Source organism: Oryx dammah, unplaced genomic scaffold, assembly GCF_014754425.2.
Source record: "Oryx dammah isolate SB20612 unplaced genomic scaffold, SCBI_Odam_1.1 HiC_scaffold_4, whole genome shotgun sequence".
NCBI lineage: Eukaryota > Metazoa > Chordata > Mammalia > Artiodactyla > Bovidae > Oryx > Oryx dammah.
The window spans coordinates 32,303,333-32,328,244 of record NW_024070188.1 but is presented as its reverse complement, the minus strand read 5'-3'; the positions used below and the strand labels follow the sequence as shown (position 1 = coordinate 32,328,244).

At 39.7% G+C, this 24,912-nt stretch overlaps 2 protein-coding genes across 2 annotated transcripts; both read right to left on the bottom strand.

Annotated features, from left to right (window-relative positions):
* Positions 1-447: 447 nt before the first annotated feature.
* Positions 448-3,734, bottom strand: POPDC3 (popeye domain containing 3). Its single transcript, XM_040239109.1, has 3 exons — positions 3,009-3,734; positions 1,980-2,088; positions 448-980 (listed from the first exon to the last, which is right to left on the bottom strand). Exons 1-3 carry the CDS (start codon positions 3,491-3,493, stop codon positions 699-701), a joined length of 876 nt encoding a protein of 291 aa, XP_040095043.1. The 5' UTR covers positions 3,494-3,734; the 3' UTR covers positions 448-698.
* A 22-nt stretch (positions 3,735-3,756) lies between these two features.
* LOC120862647 (probable E3 ubiquitin-protein ligase IRF2BPL) lies at positions 3,757-23,922 on the bottom strand. The gene is made up of 4 exons (XM_040238735.1): positions 23,852-23,922; positions 21,465-21,782; positions 19,868-19,929; positions 3,757-4,713 (listed from the first exon to the last, which is right to left on the bottom strand). The coding sequence occupies exons 1-4, from the start codon at positions 23,920-23,922 to the stop codon at positions 4,685-4,687; spliced, it is 480 nt and encodes a 159-aa protein (XP_040094669.1). The 3' UTR covers positions 3,757-4,684.
* Positions 23,923-24,912: the final 990 nt, after the last annotated feature.

Genomic DNA, 24,912 nt, shown 5'->3' with positions numbered 1-24,912 from the left:
ACTGAGATTCTGTGCTACATTTTTGCTATTGATTCACAAGTATTCTTTTTACTCAGTAATTAGTATGTAGCTTTTCATGAAATGCTGTTTAAAATGTTAGTCATGATTAAGCTGATAAATTATTTGTAGTAATAAAATAGTCTTTAAGATTGGCATACTGTCATCTCAAGAGATGCAAACATTTCTTCCACTTTCTACTCATGTTAAATAACTTCACACTTAAGATAAATAATTGCTGCCTACCCCACAGTAACACATGTTGCTTCATCAGAGGTTGTAGCAAAATTCTGGCAGCACTGATGTGGAAGTAGCTACCCACTCTCCTGCTGAGAGTACTTACTGGCTGCTTCTTGAGAAGTGGCACCTAACTCAGTAGGGCACAGCAGCAGATTTCCCTAAATCTGAGGACATACTTGAGAATGCAAAATTTCACTCTTCCAGTTCTGGTACAGAAGAGGACAAAATTGCCCACAGTTTATTCACCCCCCTCCATATATTCCAATGAGAAATACAGAAAAAATATTGTAAAATTTATTCACAATGTACAAGTTAAGATGAATAAAACAGCTGGCAAAGGCATCTTGCCTCTGAGTTGGATTTATAAAAATATTAGTGAGCTCAATTTGCTGTATTTTGCTATTTCATTTGGGGAATGATGAAGAGAGTCTTTTATAATTATAAAACTTGAGACTTCGGTGTCACTTATCACAATATCGTCTGGAATTCTGAAAATGTTCTGTTAGGGATGACTTGGACATTTCAGGACTTGACATTTGAAGGAAGTTGGGTAACCGAATATCATAATGGTATCTTTTTCCTATGTATACCCTGTCATTCAAGGCATAGAGTTTATCTGCAATGTCACTGCCAATTAAAACTGAAAACAGGCGGGAGATATAACGATGTTGAGCCAAGAGCAAGTATAATTTCTTTCTCCTCCAAGACACATATCGACAATCAGTTTCTGCTGTGAGGGTTACCTAAAAAAAATAAGACCGCACATAAACAGAGATTAGGAAGCAAGAAATGTCCTGCTCTTTTTTTTGGCCCCAAATTTTAAATGAATTTCTCATGCTGATTTTAATGTTAAAACCCACAATGTATCGTAAAACATAGTGAAAGTACAAAATTTATTGCTACGTATGTTATTTATAACATGAATAATCAGTGTTGTGCCCATCTCCAGTTCATATGTTTCTAAATTTAGATATCTATATTTTGCATTTTATTGAATTGAGAGCTACTTGATATTAAAAAATAATAAAGTTGGCTAATGTTGGGGAAATATTTCCATGTCTATCCTGAAGACTGTGGACATTTAACCCTAATTCATTTTCTGTAGTACTGAATATAATTAACCTAATCTACATATGTGTATGATTCTATATATATATAAAACACACATGTATACACACATGTATTTATATGTATTAACCAGAGGAAAACGAATGCCATAATAGAACCTACCACAAGGATTACCTTTCAATACTACCAGATATGGCAGTGTAGTAATGACATTTTGTTTAGCATTTTGTTGCTAGAAAACAACTGAAATTCATCACATTTTGAATTTTAAAAGTCATTTATTTTGTCATAAGGACAGATTTTCATTCTTGATGTTTTTCTAAACTGTGACAGGTGGCAGTGTTTAGTTTAGAGTCAAATATCAATTAATTATATTTTAATTCCCAAGGACTCAGTTAAGCAAAGGAAAATTTAAGAGTGTTTATCACAGACTTCTTTCTGTTCTATGGGATACCCAATCTTCTCCTTGTTGCTGGACCTCTACAGTGACATTAATCAGTAAGACTCAAGCAGAATGGGGAAGACATGCATGCTACCAAGTACATTCCAAAGTTAAGTATAAATTCCTCCTATGTTATCTGCTGCTCTGTTTGCTTGTTTGCCTGTTTTTAAACAAGCAGCGTTTATCTGGTTGAAAAAGGCAGTTTTCACGGTGTGGTCTAGTTATCCCTTACCTGAAAAGTGCCTTCCTCCGTGGGCTTCAGTGAGTCCCATTCAGGAGAATCCAGGAACTGGAAGGGGAAAATGTAATGCAGAAATTCGCCATCAACTGTCACTCTGATCCTACCCAGACACAAAGGACATCAGTCAGGAGGGAAGGAGAAAGAACTAAATTGGTGACAAGGGCAGGGAGCAGTATTTCTGATCCCTGATGATCCTTTCGGCTTTTAAAATCTTGAAGGGCAAAATATTAAATTCATACATTATAATGAGTGACAAAAATCTCCTGTAAAATTTATGTACTGCTATTCCTCCCATAGTTAGGATTCTGGAACAGTGGGTGAAATTCATCAGAAAATTCATCAAACTGTACATTGATATGTGCCCATTTAGGTGTGTATAATGTATTACAATTATAAGTTTCAATGCACTCAGATTTTAAATTAAGTAGAACTCTGAAGAACATAAAGATGTACCAATGGAAATATCTCTGTAAACTAAATATTTAACCTTTTAAAAAACATGAATAATCACATTCCTATTTCTCCCTCAAACTTTTTTTCAAATTTTATATATAGTATACTTCCCCTTTGAGCAAGCGGGCATTTGCTAGAAATTACTGAAAAAAAATGATCATTATAAAATTTAAATGTTCTCTATTACTTAAAAGAATGCCCTAATAGAATGTTTCAAGTACTTTGTATGCTAAATAACTATAAGTATTCTATTCATTCAAACTGGCATCATCTTTTTCTCGACTCTAAGTGATTAGTTTGGAAACAAATAGCATATCCAGACAAACCAATTCATACCTTTGATTTCTACAAAGAAATATTAAGACTAAATTATATCCTGCTTCAAGTAAATGGTACCATGTATTCTAAATGCCTGTGTAAATGACTCATGTGCCAAGGGTTTTCTCATGTCTCAGAGTACTAAATGCTGCTGAGGGCTATGCTACATCAAGGTAGGAAAATGCAGCGGAAAGGAACAAAAGCTAGTAAGTAATAAAGCGGAAAGACACAAGTGCCAAGAGTACAAACCTTCCTGAGACAAGCAGGGAGAGTTTGTCAATGGAGGTTTTTCCCTGCATGGCATAACAATGCTCCTTTTCCAGAGTCACCACTTCTGAGCTCATAGCAATAGTTCTGAAGTCGGGCAAAGAGGTCCCCAGAGGCTGGAAGAGGGAGCTGTACAACAGCTGAAATTCTCGGGCAAAAGTTATGCTGTGAACTTGATAGGCAATGTGAACAAACCGTATGAAGCAGATGACAAACAATATAAAATTCCAGGAGAATATGTCAGCTGCACAGACATCTACCCAGGCCCAGATAGCAGAACAGAGAAAACCCAATCCCAGCAAACTGAAGACGTAAAGGAGCCCGAAGAACCCACTGCCACCCATGAAACCTACTACAAATAAAATACTGGCTAGGTGATAGATGGCTCCTTCAGCCTCCTGCTTCCAGATGGTGCAGACAGGGTGTTCATCGATTAGGTTCTTCCATAGACTTGAATTTCCTTCCATGGCTGTAGTACTGTCTGGTTCACTTTTCAGTCGATATTAAATAATATCAAAGCAAATAATTAAGTCCTTTGCTTTTCCATCATCAGAGTTGAGTCTTCACAAAACCAGAGAAAGCCCGGACACTGGAGCTGGGGTGATTACGGGTTTGGTGTATGTGGATCTTGAAAAACTAAGAATCCCATGCTAGCATCCTTAAATTCATCTGGGCTTCTGATTTAGTTCTAGCTGACAAATATGTTGTTGCCTATGTAAGAAATAAAAACAGGATTCTAATTAAACAGAATTGAGAAATGTATTTAATGAATCACCAGCATTTTACTTATTCAAGTTGACATCCTACTTTCTATGAAGTTAAAATATATTCAGCACAAATACATTTACATTTCTAGGATAGAAAAAAATGCATATTTTCAAGTTAGGCTTAATTATAAGTAATTTACAGAAATTTTAGTATTTGTTACAATTAGCTAATTATGTATTTTTCAAGAAAGCTAAGTGCTATAATCAGCTGGTTTCTATAACAGTAATTCAGTGCACCTCAGAATCTTTCATGATAGTGACTAAAAATGCAGATTTATAGGCTGTCTCCGGATATACTGAGTCAGAAATCTCTATGGGCGGGGCCTCAGTGTTGGTATTTTGAACAAGCTCCCCGCATGATTCTGATGCATCAGTTCACGTCTTCCAGGGCCCGCCCTTTTAGAGATGTTGTTTGACAATATGTTATTCACTCTTTACACATGAAGAATTTGAGGCTCAGAGAGACTAATTTATCCTAGGCCACACGGTGGTTGATGGCAGAGCAGAACTTCAGCACTTAAGCCTGCATGCCAGATCCAATCGTGTGGTCTCTCACGAGAGAGATTTTAAAATGGTCACTGTAAGGAGCCCTAATCAATCAATGTAAGAAACACACCATTAGGAGTCAGGCTTTAAGAGCACATGGTAGACTGTGAAAATGTTTAATTAGATCAAAATTATTTGAGAAATATAAATTCAGTTCTCCTTTACTGTATTAGAGGCTCTTTCAGGCTAAAGGTTGCATCTATATAACTAAATAAATAATATTAAAGTTCCTGCTACTTACACATTTATTTGCCAGATGGTCAAAAATGTTAGCGACTAGTTCCTCTGCACATATATTCTCTACCCTTTCAGCCATATGGTAAAAATGCTAATATGTGATCTCATTCAGGAGAGATTTAACCATGATGACAGAGCTGTAGGATAGATATCATTTATCACCAAGTGTCTTAACAATAAATGGTTTCAATATGAAGCATTCATTGGATTGATGTTTTTGAAACAAAGGTAACATTCAAGAACCTTGAACTTGTGTGCTATATTGTTTTTATTTTGAGATAGATTTTCTTCCAGAACACCTGGTAATAAAATATCAAATAACATAGATCTAGTCTCATAGAAAAAAAGTACCTACAGAGGTGAAAAAGACTTAGCTGAAATAAAAAAAGGAACAGCATTTTACTACCAACAGAACTAGAGATGAAAATAAAGAAGCTGCCACTGCTCAAGTTCCTGGTTTTTCATCCTGGATAGTGATTCTCTTCTCAGCAAGGAATGACTTTAAGAACATCACCAGGTGAATCATTAAAACAAGAAAAAATAACACAGACCTATAACTTACAACTGTATTATTTCTACTTACGCTGCTTTCAAATACAAACATTCTGCATCTGTCTGATTATCACTCCACCCATCCCTCTGTGAGGGATGAGACTTAAGGACGACTGGCACTCTGAACATGTTTCCTTTCTCTTCTTTAAACAAAACCCAAAGTTATATATCACTGCATATTCACAACAAAGAAACATTTTTTAAAAATACAATGAGTAGTTGAGAAGTGTGACATGCAGACCACAAGTGTCAGTCTCCCTGCTGTTTTACTTTAAAAACTCAAGTATTTTAAGTTAATTCCTCAAGATGCCAAGCAAATAGCCACAAAAGCAATATTAAAAAGCACTACCAGTGGAGCTCTGAACTTGGATTTGAACTTCCTGGAAATTTAAAATCCTCAACAAACTGCTAAAATGATGCTAACGTGAAACATTTGTGGTAATTCAGAAGGGAGTTTATTGGAAACTTACCCCTTAAACTCTTGACTTGAGGAATAATATACTGGGCCCCCTGCATTCCTGGAGTGTGACCCATTATAATTATATGAGGAACTGTGTTTCTGGCCCTTTCCAGTCAGCTTCTGTTTCGATAAGCTGCTACCAAACCACCTTCCTACCCTTGATCCTGTATCACTCAACAAAGAGTGCTGACTTGCCCTGATTAGATTACTCCACACCCAGGCTTTCTCCACTTGGTGTGTTTTTATTCAGTCACCAAAACAGATGTACTTTATTAGAAGAACTGACAGGGGCAGGTGACGAGCCTAAGTGTTCCTCTGCCATGTGCCAGCAGCCCTGTATGAATGCTAACACGGCTCATCAACCAGCTGCCTATGTCAAAGGCCTGTAGGCCTCAAGTCATGTTTTGGGGTAAATATATGCTGGAATGTCAAAGGAGCACAATGGATTTCTTACGTAGTTGATCTTCCCTGCAAAAGAAGTTAACGCATGGGATACAAATGATGGAGACAAAGTGCAAATAAACCAAATATTTCCAAGCTTTTCCCTTTTTTACTCTTTACATTGTTAGAGCCTGAGTTCAAAGGAATAAAGAAATGTAAAGGCAGACACAGGGTGCTCAGCTAAATGTGATATAAATTGGGTGGCACAGTGATGAAGATTAACCTGAAATGGCAGCTATGGGTTCAGAACGTGTACATTTATTATCTCACAGCATCACACTTACTGCTATGAGCGAGGCAGTATCTAAACCATCATGCTCAGCTTACAAATGAGAAAGGTGGAGCCCAAGGCAGGTTAAGTAACTTGCTTCAGGTAAAAGTCACAGTAAGTCACAAAGCTGGAAGTTCAAGTCCTCTTCTGCTCAGCTTCACGCTCTCCCCAGCAGGCAGTGTGTCTTTCAAGGCTGCAGATCTGATTTAATGTGTTGGGAGACCAGTTGAATATTCTGCCAGGATGGTTTGCCAGGAAAATAATAATCCTAACAGTAGATATTTGAGACAGGCAATATCTGCTTGTCCAGTTCAGTCCATAATGCTTAGAATACTGCTGGGGACATAGACATAGAAAGCCACTCATGAAATAATCTGCTGTATTACTGTTCAACACTGACTCATTTCCTCTTCTTGATTCCAAAATTATTAAGGGGTAAAGACAAATGTTTTTGTATTTCAGACCCTTGGCACTCAGGGAATGTGGATTGAACACACTGATACAGAGGAACAAGTCCTCTCTGCCTTTTCCATCCTCACTCTATCTAGGTCAACAGATGTTCTAACATCTTCTGTCACCTAGGGGAACAGAAATGGAGGATTTCTTGACTGAGGGATTATTTAAGATGTCCGGCACAACTCCAAATTCATAGGAGAATCCTTCTGTCTTCTTACAATGTTCAGTTCCTTAAGAGCAGCTGAATTCCTGATTTCATTAAAACAACTCTGGTAGCTTGTGGTATTATGTTAGTTGTGGTTGCTAGGCAACCTAGAAGATCAAAATTCTGTCAATATTATCCTTATTAATTGGAATCATATCCCAACTTTGGTATGTGTTACATATGGAGAAGATTGTTTTCTCTACTTAAACCTTTAAGTATGTATACTTACTCAGCAACTATGTACCAGACATTTAAAAAATTATTTAATCTGTACAACCCCACGAGAAAGGTGCTATTATCTCCATCCTACAGATGAGAAAATTGAAACTCAGAGAAGACAAGTAAATAAATTGTACAAGGTCACCACACTGTTCAGTATTGGAGCTAAGATTCCATCCAGGTCTGTCTGACTCTGAAACTCACTGTCTAAACCATATCATTCTGCTTCCACAGTACCAGGATTTAGAAAATGTAGACTTCAGTTTCCTCCTTGCTACTTAGATGAACTTAGACGTATTTATTCATCAGTAAAGCAGAGGTAATGTCACCTATTGTGTCTACTTTAAAGGGTACTAGAACATTCAAATGAGAAAATCTATATTAAAAATTCTTAGATTTCTTTTAATTTTTTAGTCTTTTGGGAGCACTTATCTTGTTATTTTTTAATTTTTATTGGAGTATAGTTGTTTTACAATGTTGTGTTAGTTTCTTCTGTACAGCAAAGTGAATCAGCTATGTTGTTGTTCAGTTGCCCAGTCACGTCCAACTCTTTGCGACCCCATGGACTGCAGCACACCAGGCCTTCCTGTCCCTCAACCATCTCCTGAAGCTTGCCCAAGTTCATGTTCATTGCATGGGTGATGCCATCCAATCATCTCATCCTCTGACGCCCTCTTCTCCTTCTGCCCTCAATTTTTCCCGGTATCAGGAAGAGGAATCAGCTATATGTCTACATATAATCCCTCTTTTTCTGGATTTCCTTCCCATTTAGATCACCATGGAGCACTGGGTAGAGTTCCCTGTGCTATACAGTAGGTTCTCATTAGTAATCTGTTTTATACACAGCAGTGTATATATGTCAACCCCAATCTCCCAATTCATTGCACCCCCTCCCTCCCTTGGTGTCTATACATTTGTTATCTGCATCTGTATCTCTATTTCTGCTTTGTAACTACAGATTCCACATATATGTGTTAATAGTTTTTCTCATTTTGACTGACTTCACTCTGTAGGACAGTCTCTAGGCCCATCCATGTATCTGCAAATGACCCAGTTTCATTCCTTTTTATGGCTGAATAGTATTCCATTGCATATACGTACCACATCTTTATCCATTCCTCCATTGATAGACATTTAGGTTGTTTCCATATCCTGGCTATTGTAAGTAGTGCTGCAATGAACATTGGGGTGCATGTTTCTTTGAATTAAAGTTTTCTCTGGGTATATTCCCAGTAGTGGAATTGTTGGATCACATGGAAGTTCTCTTTTTAGTTTTTAAGTAACCTCCATACTGTTCTCCATAGTGGTTCTACCAGTTTATTAATACATTTTTATCAACAGTACAAGAACATTCCCTTTTCTCTATACCCTCTCCAGCATTTATTGTTTGTAGATTTTGTGATGCTGGCCATTTGGACAGGTGTTTCATTGTAGTTTTGATTTGCTTTTCTCTAATAATTAATGATATTGAGCATCTTTTTATGTGCTTCTTGGCCATCTGTATGGCCAGCTCATCTTTGAAATGTCTCTTTAGGTCTTCTGCCCATTTTTTGATTCAGTTTTTTTTTTTTTTAATATTGAGCAGATTTTTAAATAACAGAGAAATGGCATTGCTGTACTTGTTGCTTATTTGCTACAAAGCTGAGCCATTTGAAGATATAGATTTTAAAAGCTTTCTTCAGAGGATTTCAATAGAAGACAAACCATCCTTACGTTGTAAATTCTAAACTTACTTATTTCTGCAGGAGTGATCATCTTATTCTTCCCTATGTTGTGTCCTGACCACCTACGGCTGGTAGGTATCGACCCATAACTAACCTATCCTTGAGTAAAGAAACCAGTCTCTGGAAACCAATAACAATCGGAATCACTCAAGGACCTGTTAAAATACCCCTTCCCTGGCCCCACCCCAGAATAACTGAGCCAGGGAGGGACCCAGACAGATGCATTTCTAATAAGCTCTCAGTTGATTTTTTTTTTAACTTTTTATTTTGTATTGGAGTATAGCTGATTAACAATGTTTTGATAGTTTCAGATGAACAGCAAAGGGAACTCGGCCATACATATACATGTATCCATTCAGTCTGAGAGCCATCATTTCATCCTGTTCCTGAAGGATTCCTGGTTTATCCTTGCTTAAAGCGCCCCGGCTTTGTCCATTCCTGGCTGCCAGCTGGGCGTCCTTCCAGGCTGGTTACTCCATGTGATGTCCTCTGAGCCTTGTCTGTCCACAGCTGTAGTGCCAGTGTTGGGTCTACCATCCTTCTGTCTGGTCTGTCCAGTTGGTGTTACTGCTTAAGAGAAGGGTGCCAGTCTTAGCTATGTCCCTAAACAGCATGTGATTTATTTATTGGCTGTGCTGGGCTTTCTCTAGCTGTGGCCTGCGGGCTTCTTGTTGCGGTGGCTTCTCTTGCTGTGGAGCACGGGCTCTAGGTGTGTGGTCTTAGTAGCTGTGGCGTACAAACTTAGTTGTCCTGCGGCATGTGGGATCCTCCCAGACCAGGGATAGAACATGTGTCCCCTGCACTGGCAGGCGGATTCTTAACCACCGACCGTAACATCAAGGCAGTCCCACAGCGTGAGATTTTAATCTTCCCAGACCTGTTTCCTCATTGATAAAATGAAAGATTTGGACAAATAATGTGCAGCTCCTTTCAGCTCTAAAATAACACCACTCTCTATGATATGCAATTCAAAGTTATTCCTAGCCCAGGTCAAAATATAGAGCAGAGGGGCAGAACTGAATCATGACTGCGCATCTTCACACCAGGTTTGTGACTGGGGCCCTGCTCTGGAAATTGTTTAATTATTTATGGACTGTAGTGAGACCCAGGCACTGGCATTTTTTTCACAGACTTCCCATTGATTTTTTTGTGCAGCCAGGGTTAAGAAATTTTAGGGGCAAGGGGTAAGAGACAATCTATAGAGGAAAGAATCTGGGTTTTAATCCTTATTTTTCTGGGGCTGGAAAGGCATATTTTCTCTTGTGTTGCTCACCTCCATGCTTGCTCAGGTCAGGAGGCATTTTCTTCCTCACACTCATCTCTGAGAGGGCTCAAGGTTTGTGCATGTTCTGCACCAGCCTTTCCTTAACATGGTGGCTGAGGTGTACTTTCTAGGCTGTGCATTTTTATGGCCTTTACTATGTGTCTACATGGCTTCCTCTGTATATTGAACATAATTATATTTTCCATTTAATTTTTTTAAAGTATGTATTTATTTGGCTGTGCCGGGTCTTAGTTGTGGCATGCAGGATCTTTTTTAGTTGAGGCATATGAAATCTTCAGTTGCAGCATGTGGGTTCTAATTCCCTGACCAGGGATCAAACCCAGGTCCCCTGCATCAGGAGCTCAGTGTCTTAACCATTAGACCAGTAGGGAAGCCTCTGTTTTCCTTTTTAAAGCATCATAATTTGTTTATTCTTTCAGTTGGGGGTACATATTTAAGTAATATTTTAAAGAATCTAATGTAGATAGTATATATATTTTAAATATTGGCTTTATTAATTGGTTTTATATATATATATAATATAAATAGTGTTCAGGTAGAAAAACAATGTTTAGAATATAGTTTTGGAACAAGCAGGTTAATAGCCAGGAAGCCCAAGTGAGATATGACTGATACCTGAATCAATGGGTTAGGTGTTAGACAAAGAAAGAAAGAAAAGCATATATTATATTAACCATGAAGAAGAAAATGAAAGGAAGACATGTCTCTACTGAGACAGAAGAACAGAGAAGGGATAAAGACACTTTGGAGTTATAAGAGATCCTGAAGCTGGGAAAGAAATCAGAGGGAGTTGGGGGGCAGGGGACTCACTTTGAGTCATGTTTAACCTGATGCACCTGGTCTAACAACAGAGTTCACAGCAGAAGGTGCAGGATGGAGGCATATTTAACAGTTGTCCTAAATGACACAGGACAACACTGAATAAGGATTGGGGCTGATGAGATTATCTAGAAAGTGAGTAGAAAGAGAAATGAGAGTTGAAGTTAAATGCCCATGACCAGAAGCCTTAGAATTCTAGGGTTATGCTGGCCACTGCAGGAGCCATCAGCCACACTGAGCCTCTGAAATGTGACTGGTCTGAAGTAAGATGCGTTGGCCTCAATGGATTTCAGAGACAGTACAAAGATAAGGAGTATGTCATTAATAATTTCTTTATTGGTTACATGTTGAAATGATAATGTTTTGGAAATACTGGGTTAAATTAAACATATTATTAAAGTTAATTTCACCCATTTCATTGCTACTAGAGAATTTTAAATTATGTATATGGCTGCATTATATTTCTCTTGGACAGTGCTAGTCTAGAGCCTCTCAAGCAACAGGAAAGAAGAAATTAATTTCTTCATCATGCCAAGACTTGGCATGATGCTGTGCAAACAGTGCATATGTATAGTATATAAATGTATAAATATGGAAGGATTATCTAAGATTAAGAGCAGAGAGTTGATGTAAATGTAAATGATTTTGGCTACAGTGTTCATATGCTATAGTCAGATGTTATCCAAGGCATCGATGTGTCACCATCTGGCTTCTGCCTATAGAGATGGCCAACCCACTAAGCTCTTGGCTCCTTTATTCTGCCAAGGAAGGTGGTACTTTTTTCTTTTGCCTTAGACGAATCCTACTTTCTTAAGCAATTATATTACATGGTCTCATTTTCTCGTTTCATCTTCTGATGTTACCCCATGTAATACATTGGAAATCTCAGGTAGACAGTCTCATAAATTTTATGCTGGAGATTGGATTGTGGCCTTCTAGATTCCAGAAAATCCACACCAGCCTTGGGGAGGGGGGGCGGTTCACATAATACCTAAGTCTCTTCATGCACCACTAGGCTCCCAGGCTGGAATATGCCTTTGACTTTTTATACCAATGAAAGCTTGGCTTCACTTCAGACTCGAGGAAATTAGAGAACCTGCCCACAAGCTATGCCAGGCTTCTCTGATTCTCTTGTCTCAGCTAAAGCCACATTTGATTATCTCTAGCCATGTTTGGTTTCTTACTTTATCACATATGGTGGTAGGGAGAATTCTAAGATTCCTACCCTGCTTGTACACAGGTCCTGTAATCCCCTTTCCTTGAGTCTTCCCATTGAATGGCATTCCATGTGAATGGCATGGCATAGAGGGTACCTTAATTAGGTAACATGTTCTGGCCAATGGGGCTGGAATAGTCACGTCTGTGATTAGCCATGTAAGACTCCACTGTCGGACTGGAAATTAGACAAACATATTCTTACTAGCCTAGAAAAAAGCAAACACCATGCTGTGAACTGCCTGTGGGGGCCACTAGGCAAGGAACTGCAGGCAGTCTCTGTGAGCTGAAAGAAGTACCCAACCAAAAGTTTCCAGAATAATGAGGACCTCAGTCCTTCAATCACAAGGAGCTGAATTCTGCCAATTACCTGGAAATTTGGGGAGAGGATCCTAGACTTCAAATGAGGAGTGCAGTCTAGCTGATAACTTGAATTGCAAGCTTGTGAAACCCTGAGCTGAGGATCTATTCTCGCTGTGCCTAGACTTCTGACACAAAAACTGTGAGACAGTAAATTTGTATTGTTTTAAGCCACTAAGTTTGAGGTAATTACAAAGCAATAGAAAATGAATATACACACTTACGAATATCCACTATAACTGAGGCTTTTCATTAAGGTAATAACTACATTTTATGATGGACTTGGAATACAGGTCTGTGGAGAAGAAGACAATCCTTGTGAGATTTCTATTAAGAAAATCAAGTGATAACAGGTCTTTAGTCATATCTGGAAAACAAGACAGGATAAGTGGCCCTGGGAATTATATTTAAATTAACTGCACCACTTTATAGGTTTTCCTTTCATGGAGTCCAGTGGCCCCAACACTATTAAGCATCTGTACATGTGGGCAACTTCTAGAATGCTTATGTCATTCATTTGTTGTTGTTTGGGGTCCCTGGTGGCTGAGATGGTAAAGAATCTGCCTGCAATGCAGATGACCAGGGTTTGATCCCTAGGTGGGGAAGATCCCCTGGAGAAGGAAATGGCAACCCACTCCAGTATTCTTGCCTGGGAAATTCCATGGACAAAGGAGCCTGGCGAGCTTAAGTCATGTGTGACTCTTTTGCGACCCCATGGACGGTAACCTGCCAGGCTCCTCTGTCCATGGGATTTCCCAGGCAAGAATATTGGAGTGGGTTGCCACTTTCTTCTCCAGGGGATCGTCCCCACCCAGGGATCAAACCTGCGTCTCCCACATTAGCAGGCGAATTCTTTACCTCTGAGCCACCAGGGAAGCCCATAAGTCATTCATATACCAATCTCCAAAATTCCTGGAATACCATGTTTCCTTGGTTGACTTTTAGCTGGGTCAATTCTTTGCAAAATTGAGCCATACATGTATGGCAAATACTTGATGTTTCAAACACATCCAGAGAATAATACTAAAAAAAAAAGAGCCCATAGAAACTTGAAACAGATAGCTATGTAATTCGAATTGTGACTCCACCAAATTTAGATGAGTTGAGCAGTGGGAATTAATGAACTATGTGCCATCTTCTTAATCCTCATATACTATTACTACTAGTAGTACTACCAACGCTGTTACTGTCAGCACCTAATATTTACTGAATACTTACTATGTGCCAGGCACATGTCTAAAAGCCCTAAAATGCTATGTCACTTAATTCTCACAACTTCTTGAAGTAGGCAAATTTATCTCCCCATTTTAAAGATGAGATATCTAAAGTCTAGGTTGCTTAAGGATCCAATATTGATAGAGCCCAGACTCACTCTCAGGCAGGCAGACGCCAAGGCTCTGCTGTCTTAACCCTCATGACTTAACTGCTTCACGTACAGTTTGAATCTAAATATCTGGACTTACTGGAGCAAATCACAGCATTCTTGTTTTCTCACTTCAGTCCTAGATTCAGTGAATTTAAATGTTTTCTTAAGAAATTGCAAATTTTCAGGTGGGAGGATGAAATAGGTGAGTGGGGTGGAGAGGTACAAACTTCCAGTTACAAAACAAATGAGTTGTGTCTAAAATGTACAGTCTGGGGAATATAGTTGACAATTATGTATTTTTTTAAAAATTGGAGGATAATTGCTTTATAATGTTGTGTTGGTTTCTGCTGTCCAACAATGTGAATTAGCCATAAGAATACATATATCACCCCCCTCCGGAGCCTCCCTCCTAACTCCTCCATCCCACCCCTCTAGGTCATCACGGAACACTGAGCTGAGCTCCCTGTGCTACTCAGCAGCTTCTCACTAGCTATCTGTTTTATACATGGTAGTGTATATATGTCAGTATTACTCTCTAAATCCATCCCCCCTTCTTCCCCCACTATGTCCAGCAAGTCTGTTCTCTATGTTTGCGTCTCTATTCCTGGCCTGCAAATAGGTCCATCAGCACCATTTTTATAGATTCCATATATATGCGCTACTATATGGTATTGGTCTTCCTCTTTCTGACTTACTTCTAGGCTCTAGGTTTGTCCACCTCACAAGAACTGACTCAAATACATTTCTTTTTATGGCTAAGAAATATTCCATTGTATATATGTACCACTAACTTCTTTATCCATCCATCTCTTGATGGACATCTAGGTTGCTTCCATGGCCTGGCTATTGTAAATAGTGCTGCAGTGAACACTGGGACACATGTGTCTTTTCAAATTATGGTTTTCTCAGGGTATATGCCCAGTAGTTGGATTGCTGAGTCATATGGTAGTTTTATTCCTGGTTTTCTTTTAAGGAATCTCCATAGTGGCTGTATTAACAACTTATTAATACATTCCCACCAAAAGTGCAAGAGGGTTCCCTTTCCTTCCCACCCTCTCTAACATTTATCACTTATAAATTTTTTGATGATGGCAGTTCTGACTGGCATGAGGTGATATACCTCACTGTAGTTTTGATTTGCATTTGTCTAGTAATGAATGATGTGGAGCGTCTTTTCATGTGTTTGTTGGCTATCTGTATGTCTTCTTTGGAGAAATATCTGTGTAGATCTTCTGCCAATTTTTTATTGGGTTATTTGTTTTTCTGATATTGAGCTGCATGAGCTGGTTGTATATTTTGGAGATTAATCCTTTATCTGTTATTTCATTTGCTATTGTTTTCTCTCATTCTGAGGGTTGTCTTTTCCTGTTGTTTATAGTTTCCTTTGCTGTGCAAAAACTTTTAAGTAGGTCCCATTTGTTTATCTTTGTTTTTATTTTCATTACAAAAAAAAATTGGCAGAAGATCTAAACAGATATTTCATTACTTTAGGAGAGGGCTTCCCTGGTGGCTCAGAGGTTAAAGCATCTGCCTCCAATGTAGGAGACCTGGGTTCGATTCCTGGGTCAGGAAGATCCCCTGGAGAAGGAAATGGCCACCCACTCCAGTATTCTGGCCTGGAGAATCCCATGGACGGAGGAGCCTGATAGGCTACAGCCCACGGGGTCGCAAAGAATCGGACACGACTGAGCGACTTCACCTTACTTTAGGAGGTGGGTCAAAGATCTGTGCCGAAGAATGTTCTGCCTATGTATCCCTCTAAGAGCTTTATAGTTTCTGACCTTACATTTAGGTCTTTAATCCATTTTGAATTTATTTTTGTATATGGTGTTAGGAAGTGTTCTAATTTTATTCTTTACATGCAGCTGTCCAGTTTTCCAAGCACCACTTATTGAAGAGGCTGTCTTTTCTTTATTGTATATGCTTGCCTCCTTTGTCAAAGATAAGATGCCCATAGGTGCATGAGGTTATCTCTGTGCTTTCTATCTTGTTCCATTGATATATACTTTTGTTTTTGTGCCAGTATCATATTGTTTTGATTACTGTTCAGTTCAGTTCAGTCGCTCAGTCGGGTCCAACTCTTTGTGACCCCATGAATTACAGCACGCCAGGCCTCCCTGTCCATCACCAACTCCTGAAGTTCACTCAAACTCACGTTCATCGAGTTGGTGATGCCATCCAGCCATCTTATCCTCTATCGTCCCCTTCTCCTCCTGCCCCTAATCCCTCCCAGCATCAGAGTCTTTTCCAGTGAGTCAACTCTTCACATGAGGTGGCCAAAGTATTGGAGTTTCAGCTTTACCATCATTCCTTCCAAAGAAGTTTTACTGTATTTCAGTCTATACTTCCAAAGTCAGGAAGGTTGATTCCTCCAGCTTTGTTTTTCTTTCTCAAGATTGCTTTAGTTATCAGGGGTCTTTTGTGTTTCCATACAAAGACAATTATATAATATTAATCTTTGTATGTTGACAGATGGTAACCAGGCTTATCATGGTGGTCATTTTGAGATATATAGAAATATCAACTCACTATGTTGTGCACCAGGAACTAACATAGTGTCACAGGTCAATTATATTTCAAAAATAAAAAAACTCATAGAAAAAAAAGTCAAATTTGTGGTTATCAGAGGCAGGAGTTGGGGGAAGGTGGTCAAAAGGCAGAAACTCCCAGTTATAAGGTAAATAAGTACTAAGGATATAATGTACAACATGATAAATATAGTTAACACTGCGGTATGTTATATATGTGAAAGTTTCTAAGAAAAATCCTAAGTGCTCTTATCACAAGGAAAAAGTATCTTTTATGTTTCTCTAATTTTGTATCCATATGGGATGAGAGACTTTTACTAAACTTAATGTGGTAATAATCATTTTATGATGGAAGTTAGACAATTATGCAGCACATCTTAAAGCCATGCAGTGCTATATGTCAACTATATTTCAGTAAAACTGAAAGAAAAATAAGCAATTACAATTTTCGGAGCAACAGAAGGACAGGAGGTTGAGTCACTTAGTGCCCTATGATTGTTAATGTGAAGAAACAGCTATAAACCTTTCCTTCATAAGCTTATCATTTATCTGCTTTAAACAAACAATCCCCATACTCTGCTTCAAGTTCTTCTAATTTCTCCATGTTCTGGAAATGGCTAAAGGCACAAGCAGGAAGCCATTCACTTTCAGTCAGCTGCAATCATGTCATGCAGTAAGTTCACCAGAGATTCCTGATGAAAGATGCAAGAGAAGCTGGAATCACAGATGCATGAAACAGTCTTTCCTTGATATGAATCCAAGGAAGACACCTTCACTTAGTTCTCCTCCAAGTGTCCTGCATACAGCAAATGAACTCACTTTTTCTATGTTTACTTCATGTTCCTTCCTGGCAAACACACCTAATAAGTTCATGTGTGCTAGCTAATTGGCTGTAATCTTTCCTTTGTCATTTTTTTGAGCTTAATGAGCAGGTGGATCATATACTAGGGTCAGCAATGTTTGAAACTACCAAATCAGCCACTCCTGGTGCTAATAGGAGCATTTCTGCAAGGAATTCCATTTCCTTTTGAGTGTTTTATAGAGATAGGAGCTTTCTCTTTGTGAGAAAAGTTGTTCACTGGTTCTGCATCCAGACAGCCAACAGTCTTTCCACTTTTTTTATTTCTTTCAGCCTCATTGTTATTGACTTTGAAGTACTTGAGCTTATTCCAGCCATAGACGTTGCTTTTATTTTTGTGTACTTCCTGTCATGATCGTCAGTGTGGATTATTCCCTCATTCCTGCTGCTCAGGAAATACTGCATATTCTCTTGATTCTTTCAAAATATTTGATTATCTCAAGCTTCTCTTCAGTGTTTAAGCTGTCCTTTTGCATGCACTATTTGACATTTTTGAATCAAGATGCTTAAATATTCTTGGGATGTTAAATGAGTGTTTTTCTATAGAAAAAAACGCATAATTGTAAAAGAATAACAAAACACAATCTTGCAGGATATCACTCAGTGAACCAACGTAGCTGGTAATGTTTGAGGTCTGTGTGTGTTATATTTTGTGTTATATTCCTATAGGGCTTGGTTAGCTGGTTGCAGTTTAATGTGTTCGCCTGGTGTTTCTAACTGAGTAAATCATTGAATAAGTTAGTACAAAATTTACATCATGTTTGAATTGTTACTTACATTTCAGTTGCATTGGAATGATGCTGGTTTTCAAAATAAGCATTATAGCATAACTGACTGTATCATCTACTTTCAAATAGCCAAGAACACATTAATAATTAACATATGTAAGAATTGAACAAATCCCTGCCCTCATGGAGCTTGCATTTTAGTGAAATTCAAATACTGACACCATTTAAGCCCAGTTTCAAATTATGAGTTCTAAAATAATCTAAAAATACATTTTATATGCAAATAAGCTACTTAAAACTCATTTAAAGTCAGTTGTTCCATACTGAATTTTTAAATAAATGGTATATTTTAAAAGACAAACTAAAGTCTTAAAAATCAAAATGCAAGCAAGTTATTTCTTAGAAATTCAAGACCAAAAGCAACAAACAAACCCTAAAATGTTGTATGTGTCACAGGAGCAGCATATTACATATTAATATGCCTATATTCTTCTATTTGTATAAATGCAAGGGCATATGGAGTGATTTTTCACTTAATGCTAAGAAAGGTTATTCCTGGATGGCAGGACACTACTTTTTTCTTTGCATATATCTATATTGTTTGCTTCCTTTATAATAATCTTATAAAACCAAAAGGTGATTTTATGTTAATTTGAAAAATTTTAAATACAAAGATATCAGAGAAGAAATATCCATGAACCCAATAACCAAAATTATCAAATATCAACACTGTCATATTTTTGGATCTTTTTAAAATAAAAAAGATTCCACAAAAAATTAAAGATCATCATGGACTACCCTCTAGTGCCATTCCTCACCCATCAACTCCCTCTATAAAGCTACATTTCTTTCCTGTCCATATAGAATAATTTTTTAAATTCCAATTTAAAATGTTAGGCTAGACTAGAAATGTATCTTATGAGTTTTTCAGCTTTATGCTTAATTTTTTTCTGATGAATAATTTTAAACATATTCCAAAATAGAGAAGATAATGTATGATAACCCCCCTATATACCCATTACCTAGATTCAGCACTCATCAAGGTTTTGCCACATGGAATTTTTGAAATCAAAAGCAGAAAACTGTAACCTACTGTTCATCCTACAATTTGTTAAGTCAATAAACAACCACCTACTAAGGAAGACAGGGAGAACTGAGATTAGCTATGGTCTCACTATGTGCCATGCACTGGGTCTTGTCTACACTGACCCACTGAGGAGTCACAACAACTCTGCCACCCAAATAGTATCATTAGCATTCTTCAGAGTGGAAAATGAGGCTTGGAAAGATGAAAGTTCTTCCACAGGCCCAGCTGCTTGCTCTTCTTTCTAGACCGTAAATCCCTCCTCCCCCACCAATTTCAGTATGTGTGAGAGAGTCACTAGAGATTATTCTGTTGGAAAATACAAAATGAGAAGGTCTCACTTTGTGGCTGTGTGAATTGATCTCTCAATTCTCTAGGCTGGAGGAGGGTCCAGCATTGTTATGGGAGTTTTAAGTCAGCAACTTTTTGTTATTATTTAATTCATAAAATAATCTGTTGTAACTTTCACTTTAAGATATTTTCCTCTAACTACTTAGATAAAAGACAGGAATGTTTTCTCTTTTCCTTTAAAAAAAAAATCTCATTAATGATTCAATACACTTTTATAAATTCTTACTTGTTCTCTATAGCTAATAATCCCAGCTGACCAACACCCATAATTACAGAAACCAATTTCAGTTGCAGTTTGCCAGCTTGCAAATATATCACAGACATTTTCCAAAGCAGTTTTGAAACTTCTTGCTTGTCATGTCACTTACGTGTTGTTATGCTCATATGCTGCAGCAAATGCTTCATAACCATTCTTGATCTTTCCTGGGGACTGTTCAGAAAGCAGACATGAATGCTCTAGTGTATCAACCCTATTAGTCAGTCTTGTGATAAGAAGCATGGGATTTGGGTTTCCCCTGACACATATTTATTTAATAGCCTAGACTGGCATCATTTAGAAGCCCAGGATGCACAGTGATTCAGCTATTTTGAGAAACTGATGAGATTAAAGAAACTCAATTATCAAATGTCTCCCAGCTTATATGTATAAAATTTTAGTAGAACAGATAACCTCTTATTCTAGATTTCACTTAATATTTGTATCCCAAAAGGCAAACCCAGTCTCCCAGAGAAGGAAAGAACCTTAAAGATCATGTGGGATCAGACAGACCTCTTCATTTGGCAAATGTGGAAAGAGATCCAATATTTATTTTGCTTATATTTTGTTTCAGGTAGTTCTTGTTTGGTTTTCAGTTGCCACAAAGAACAGTGCCAAATTCCTGTATTGTCACACCAGGGAGTTGTTTGTGCAACAGTCCCTGGTATTAAAAATAACAGAAAAGAAAATAGCCACTAAACTTTAGCATGAACAGAGAGACAGCAGTAAATTTAAGGCTGCCATAAAACTCAACTGCAACGTGCAAGCTTGCAAACTGAAAATACCTAACCACAAGAAGTAGAGTAAAAAGTCAGGAAGGAAGGTTGTCACATTCTAGAAGTTCAGTAAATCAAATTAGGTTATGTTCAAAAGTGGGTTTCTAATTCTGCTTTCCCACTTATTTACTTATAGAACTTTTTCACTTTTTGTAAAATGCCTCCTAAGAATTTTTTCGTGTGTGTGCCATAGCCATATTACTGTATTTGATTCGGTGCCTTTAATCTTTTCTTAAAATACAGACCCTCAAAATACATATCTCTGTAACCGACCTTGGTGAGGAGGTAGTTTAGTGATTTTCAAATGTCTTTCTCTTTCTTTCCTTCCCCTCCCCTTGCCCAGGGGGATTCCCCAAATAGAGTAAACAGGTCAGCGTGACCTTGGATGAGGCCGCTTTCTGGGTCCCGAACTCAAAGAGAAAACCCTGCCCTACTCAGACCTTTTGCCCAGGGAAGCTTCTCGCCTCTGCCCGACTTCCCCAAGGCCAACCGAGGGCTGTTAGGGCCTCCTGAAACAGCTTTTCTCCCTCTAAAATCCGACCTTTTGGGGGTCTCCAAGGTGCTGCCCGGGGCAAGAGTGGGTCCAACAGCAGAGGTGGGAAGAAGATTCACCTCTGTGGGCGGAGGACCCGAGCGCCTAGGGCCAGTGCGCCGACCCCAGCGGGCCAGCCTCCAGCAGCACCCGCGCGGACCCCGGGACTCGCCGCTGGCCGGAGCGGGGCCGGAGCGGGAGGCAGGTGGCAGCGCCGCGCAAGCAGGGGCACAGGCAGCGAAGCTTGGGCGCTGCTAGGGGGTCTGCAGGTCGCGATCCCCTCCCAGGAGCGGGGCCAGGACAGAGAACCGCACCCGGCAAGCGGCCCCAGTGCCGCAAGGTGTGAGGGTGCAGACGGCGGCGGAAGGGTGGCGGCCGAGGCGCCCCGGCTCCCTCCTTACCTGGCCTTTGCTGGCCTCACGCAGAGCTCCGGCCTCGCGCCCGCAGAAGTTTCCCAGCCGAGTGCATCGGGCCCCCCCGACCGGCGCGAAGTCTCTGGTGCCCGGCTCACGCGCTCCTGGCCACCCCGCGCCGGTGCCCGCCCTGCGCCCAGGCGCTCAGTGACCGCAGCCCGGTTCCGGAGCGGCGCGGTGGCGCAGGCGGGGGCCGGGCACGGGCGCGCGCCCCGGGGACCGCGGGGAGGGCGGGGTGGCGGCGGCAGGAACGGCGCGGGGCCCGGGTAGCCCCAGCCTCCAAAAGTCGTCGGACTGCTGATCAACCTAGCGATTGAGCGACGGAACAAAGTTTGCAAAGATGGGTCTCAAGTGAACGCAGCTTACAGTTGTAAAACGAACCTCGTGTTCGCTATATGCCAGGCAGAGGACCATGGGGTTCACTCCTTGGATGGGAAGCAAGTGTACTTCTGCCCTCTCTCTACCCCACCCCCGCTGTAAACAAAATGAGATCAGTGACTGGAATGGGGATGGGAATATTTAGGTAGAGAGGGCAGAGAACAGTTAATATCCTGTCTCAAATCAATGAATATCTCCAAGGCAAATGGATGAAGAGCATGGACAATCATAGAAGGAAAAAAAAAATTAAATACAGATAATCCCCCCCCAAAAGTTCAAGTTAGTAATGAGCCCTAATGCCTACAACTTAAGGCAGAAATCAAATGCATTTTTCCCCTCCCATGAAGTTAGTGAAGCTCTCTTTGGTTTTGAGGATCAAACTCTGGTGGTTGGTGAGGGAACAGTGAAACACAACCTACTTGAGGATCTGCATCTCCTCCCTTCTCAGCACCCTCACTCGTGTTCTGTAACTGTTCTGGTTACAGTGATTCCAGGAACATTTACTGAGTAATCAGTGGCTCTTTTGGTCCCTAGCTGCTGCTGCTGCTAAGTCACCTCAGTCCTGTCCAACTCCGTGTGACCCCATAGATGGCAGCCCACCAGGCTCCCCTGTCCCTGGGATTCTCCAGGCAAGAACACTGGAGTGGGTTGCCATTTCCTTCTCCAATGCATGACAGTGAAAAGTGAAAGTGAAGTCGCTCAGTGTGTCCAACCCTCAGCGACCCCATGGACTGCAGCCTACCAGGCTCCTCTGTCCATGGGATTTTCCAGGCAAGAGTACTGGAGTGGGGTGTCATTGCCTTCTCTGTTGGTCCCTAGAATAGCCATTAAAGTAATATAAATGGTTAAAATTAACCTCTTTTAATGGATACTAGGACTGAGGGGCAAAAAGTACCCATATTCTTATACCCTATATGGGGCTAGAAATCACATGTGTTCCAGGCCTTTGCTGTTATGTTTCATTCTAGGGATTTACTCAGAAATGTTGGAAATCCAGTTTAAATTGGATATGGCTGGGGAAGTAAGAAGGTCATGAGGTTTGACATCAGATGTATTTGAGACTGCTAAGTGGCATTTCAGGAGGTTCCAAAGAGGTGCAGTCCTTTATGTCTCAGCACAAAAAGAATTCATCAATAGGCAAAGTGATAGATAAGAGGTGATAGGATGCTTGTGAGGCTTATCAGTGGGCAGGTGTGAAGGTGCCACACTGAGAACTTAGTGGGCTACAGTTTTATAAAATAGGAAAAATAGATAAGGGGGAAAGACAACCGTCTCCCTTGTTCTTAAGTAGGCATCATGCTTTCATCATTAGCTCCTCCCCCAGGTTAGGCAAAGAAGTCTTTTTGTCCCTATATAGTCAAGCTAGGACTGTCATGTCAGTAATGGAAAAATTATTTCAAGTCTCAGTACAATGGGCGTCTTTCACTTTGAAATGTCACCTTTCCATAAATTGTTGTTCTTATATGTGCAGAAGCATGTTCTATGGATCATCTACTTGCTGAGCTCACTGGGCAGGATGTGGGCCTCATGCCACCATTGTTTTTTTGCTATGTCTCATGCTTCTTTTCCATGGTTTTGTTGCTAAGCAAGCCTGCTTGGATTTGTGGTTAAGTCATCCTGCTTCCTTGAGTAATCATTACTACAGGGGGCACCCATATTTATTTCTACTTACAATCCTCTAGTGTGGTTAACTATTTAATCACCTACTTTGTCTGTTTACTCTGTCCCTATCATATTCTGGGTTTAGATTTTACTTCTTATTTAGTATTATATGTTACATTCTTTAAGGATTATACTCATGGTCATTTTTAACTTAAAAATTCCAAAGCAGCAAAAGCTATGATTGTTCAAAAGATTGTAAGGTGGCTGACTCCTGGCATTCACACCTTTTGGGACCCCCCCCTCCCCTTGAGTGCGTCTGGGACCTGTGACTTGCTTGTAAAACAATAAATATAGCACAGGTGGTGGAAGTCACTCTTGTGACTACATTACATTACACAAGACTTGGTCTTGCTAGCCAGCTCTCTCTAGAGACCATCTGATCCGGCTTGATGAAGTAAATAGCCATGCTGGGAAAGTCCTCTAGTCAAGGAATTGTAGGTGACCTCTAGGAGCAGCCTCCAGCCAGAAAGAAGCCAGTGCCCTGGCGTACTACAAGCACAGGGAAATGAATTCTGTCAGACATCTAAGTGACCTTGGAAATGTTCTTCCCCACTCAATCCTCCTGATAAGAATGCAGACCAGAGCACACCTTAATTTTGAGTTTGTAAGCAGAGGACCCAGTTAAGCCTTGGCTGGACTCCTGACCCACCAAAAATGTGAGATAATTGTTGTGAGTTATTTCAAGTCATTAAGTTTTTATTAACTAATATAGCTTGTTTGTGTGGTTCAGTTATTTAACATATTAGTAATAGAATATAGTTTCTTCTTTGATAAACTTTGTGTTAAATATTGCTGTCCTGTTGCATTCTAATTTTTTTCTTTCTTACTCCTTCACATATCTCTCTACCTTGATTTTCATTGCAAAGTCATGAGACAAAAACTCTAATGAACTTCAATGAGGTATCATATCACACCAGTCAGAATGGCTAATTATCAAAAAATCTACAAACAATAAAAATGCTTTTTTATTGCTGGAGAGGATGTGGAGAAAAGAGAACCATCTTGCACTGTGGTGGGAATGTAAACTGATACAGCCACTATGGAGATTCCTTAAAAAATTAGGAATATAAACTACCATATGACCCAGCAATCCCACTACTCAGCATATACCTGAGAATACCACAATTCAAAAAGACACATCTTCACTGCAGCACTGTTTACAATAGCCAGGACATGGACGCAAGGTAGATGTCCATCAACAGATGAATGGATAAAGAAGTTGCGGGGCGCAGTTGCTCAGGCATGTCCAACTCTTGGCAACCCTGTGGTAGCCACCAGGCTCTTCTGTCCGTGGGATTTTCCCAGCAAGAATACTGGATTGGGTAGCCATTTCCTACTCCAGGAGATCTTCCCCACTCAGAGACTGAATCTGCATCTCTTGCATCTCCTGTGTTGG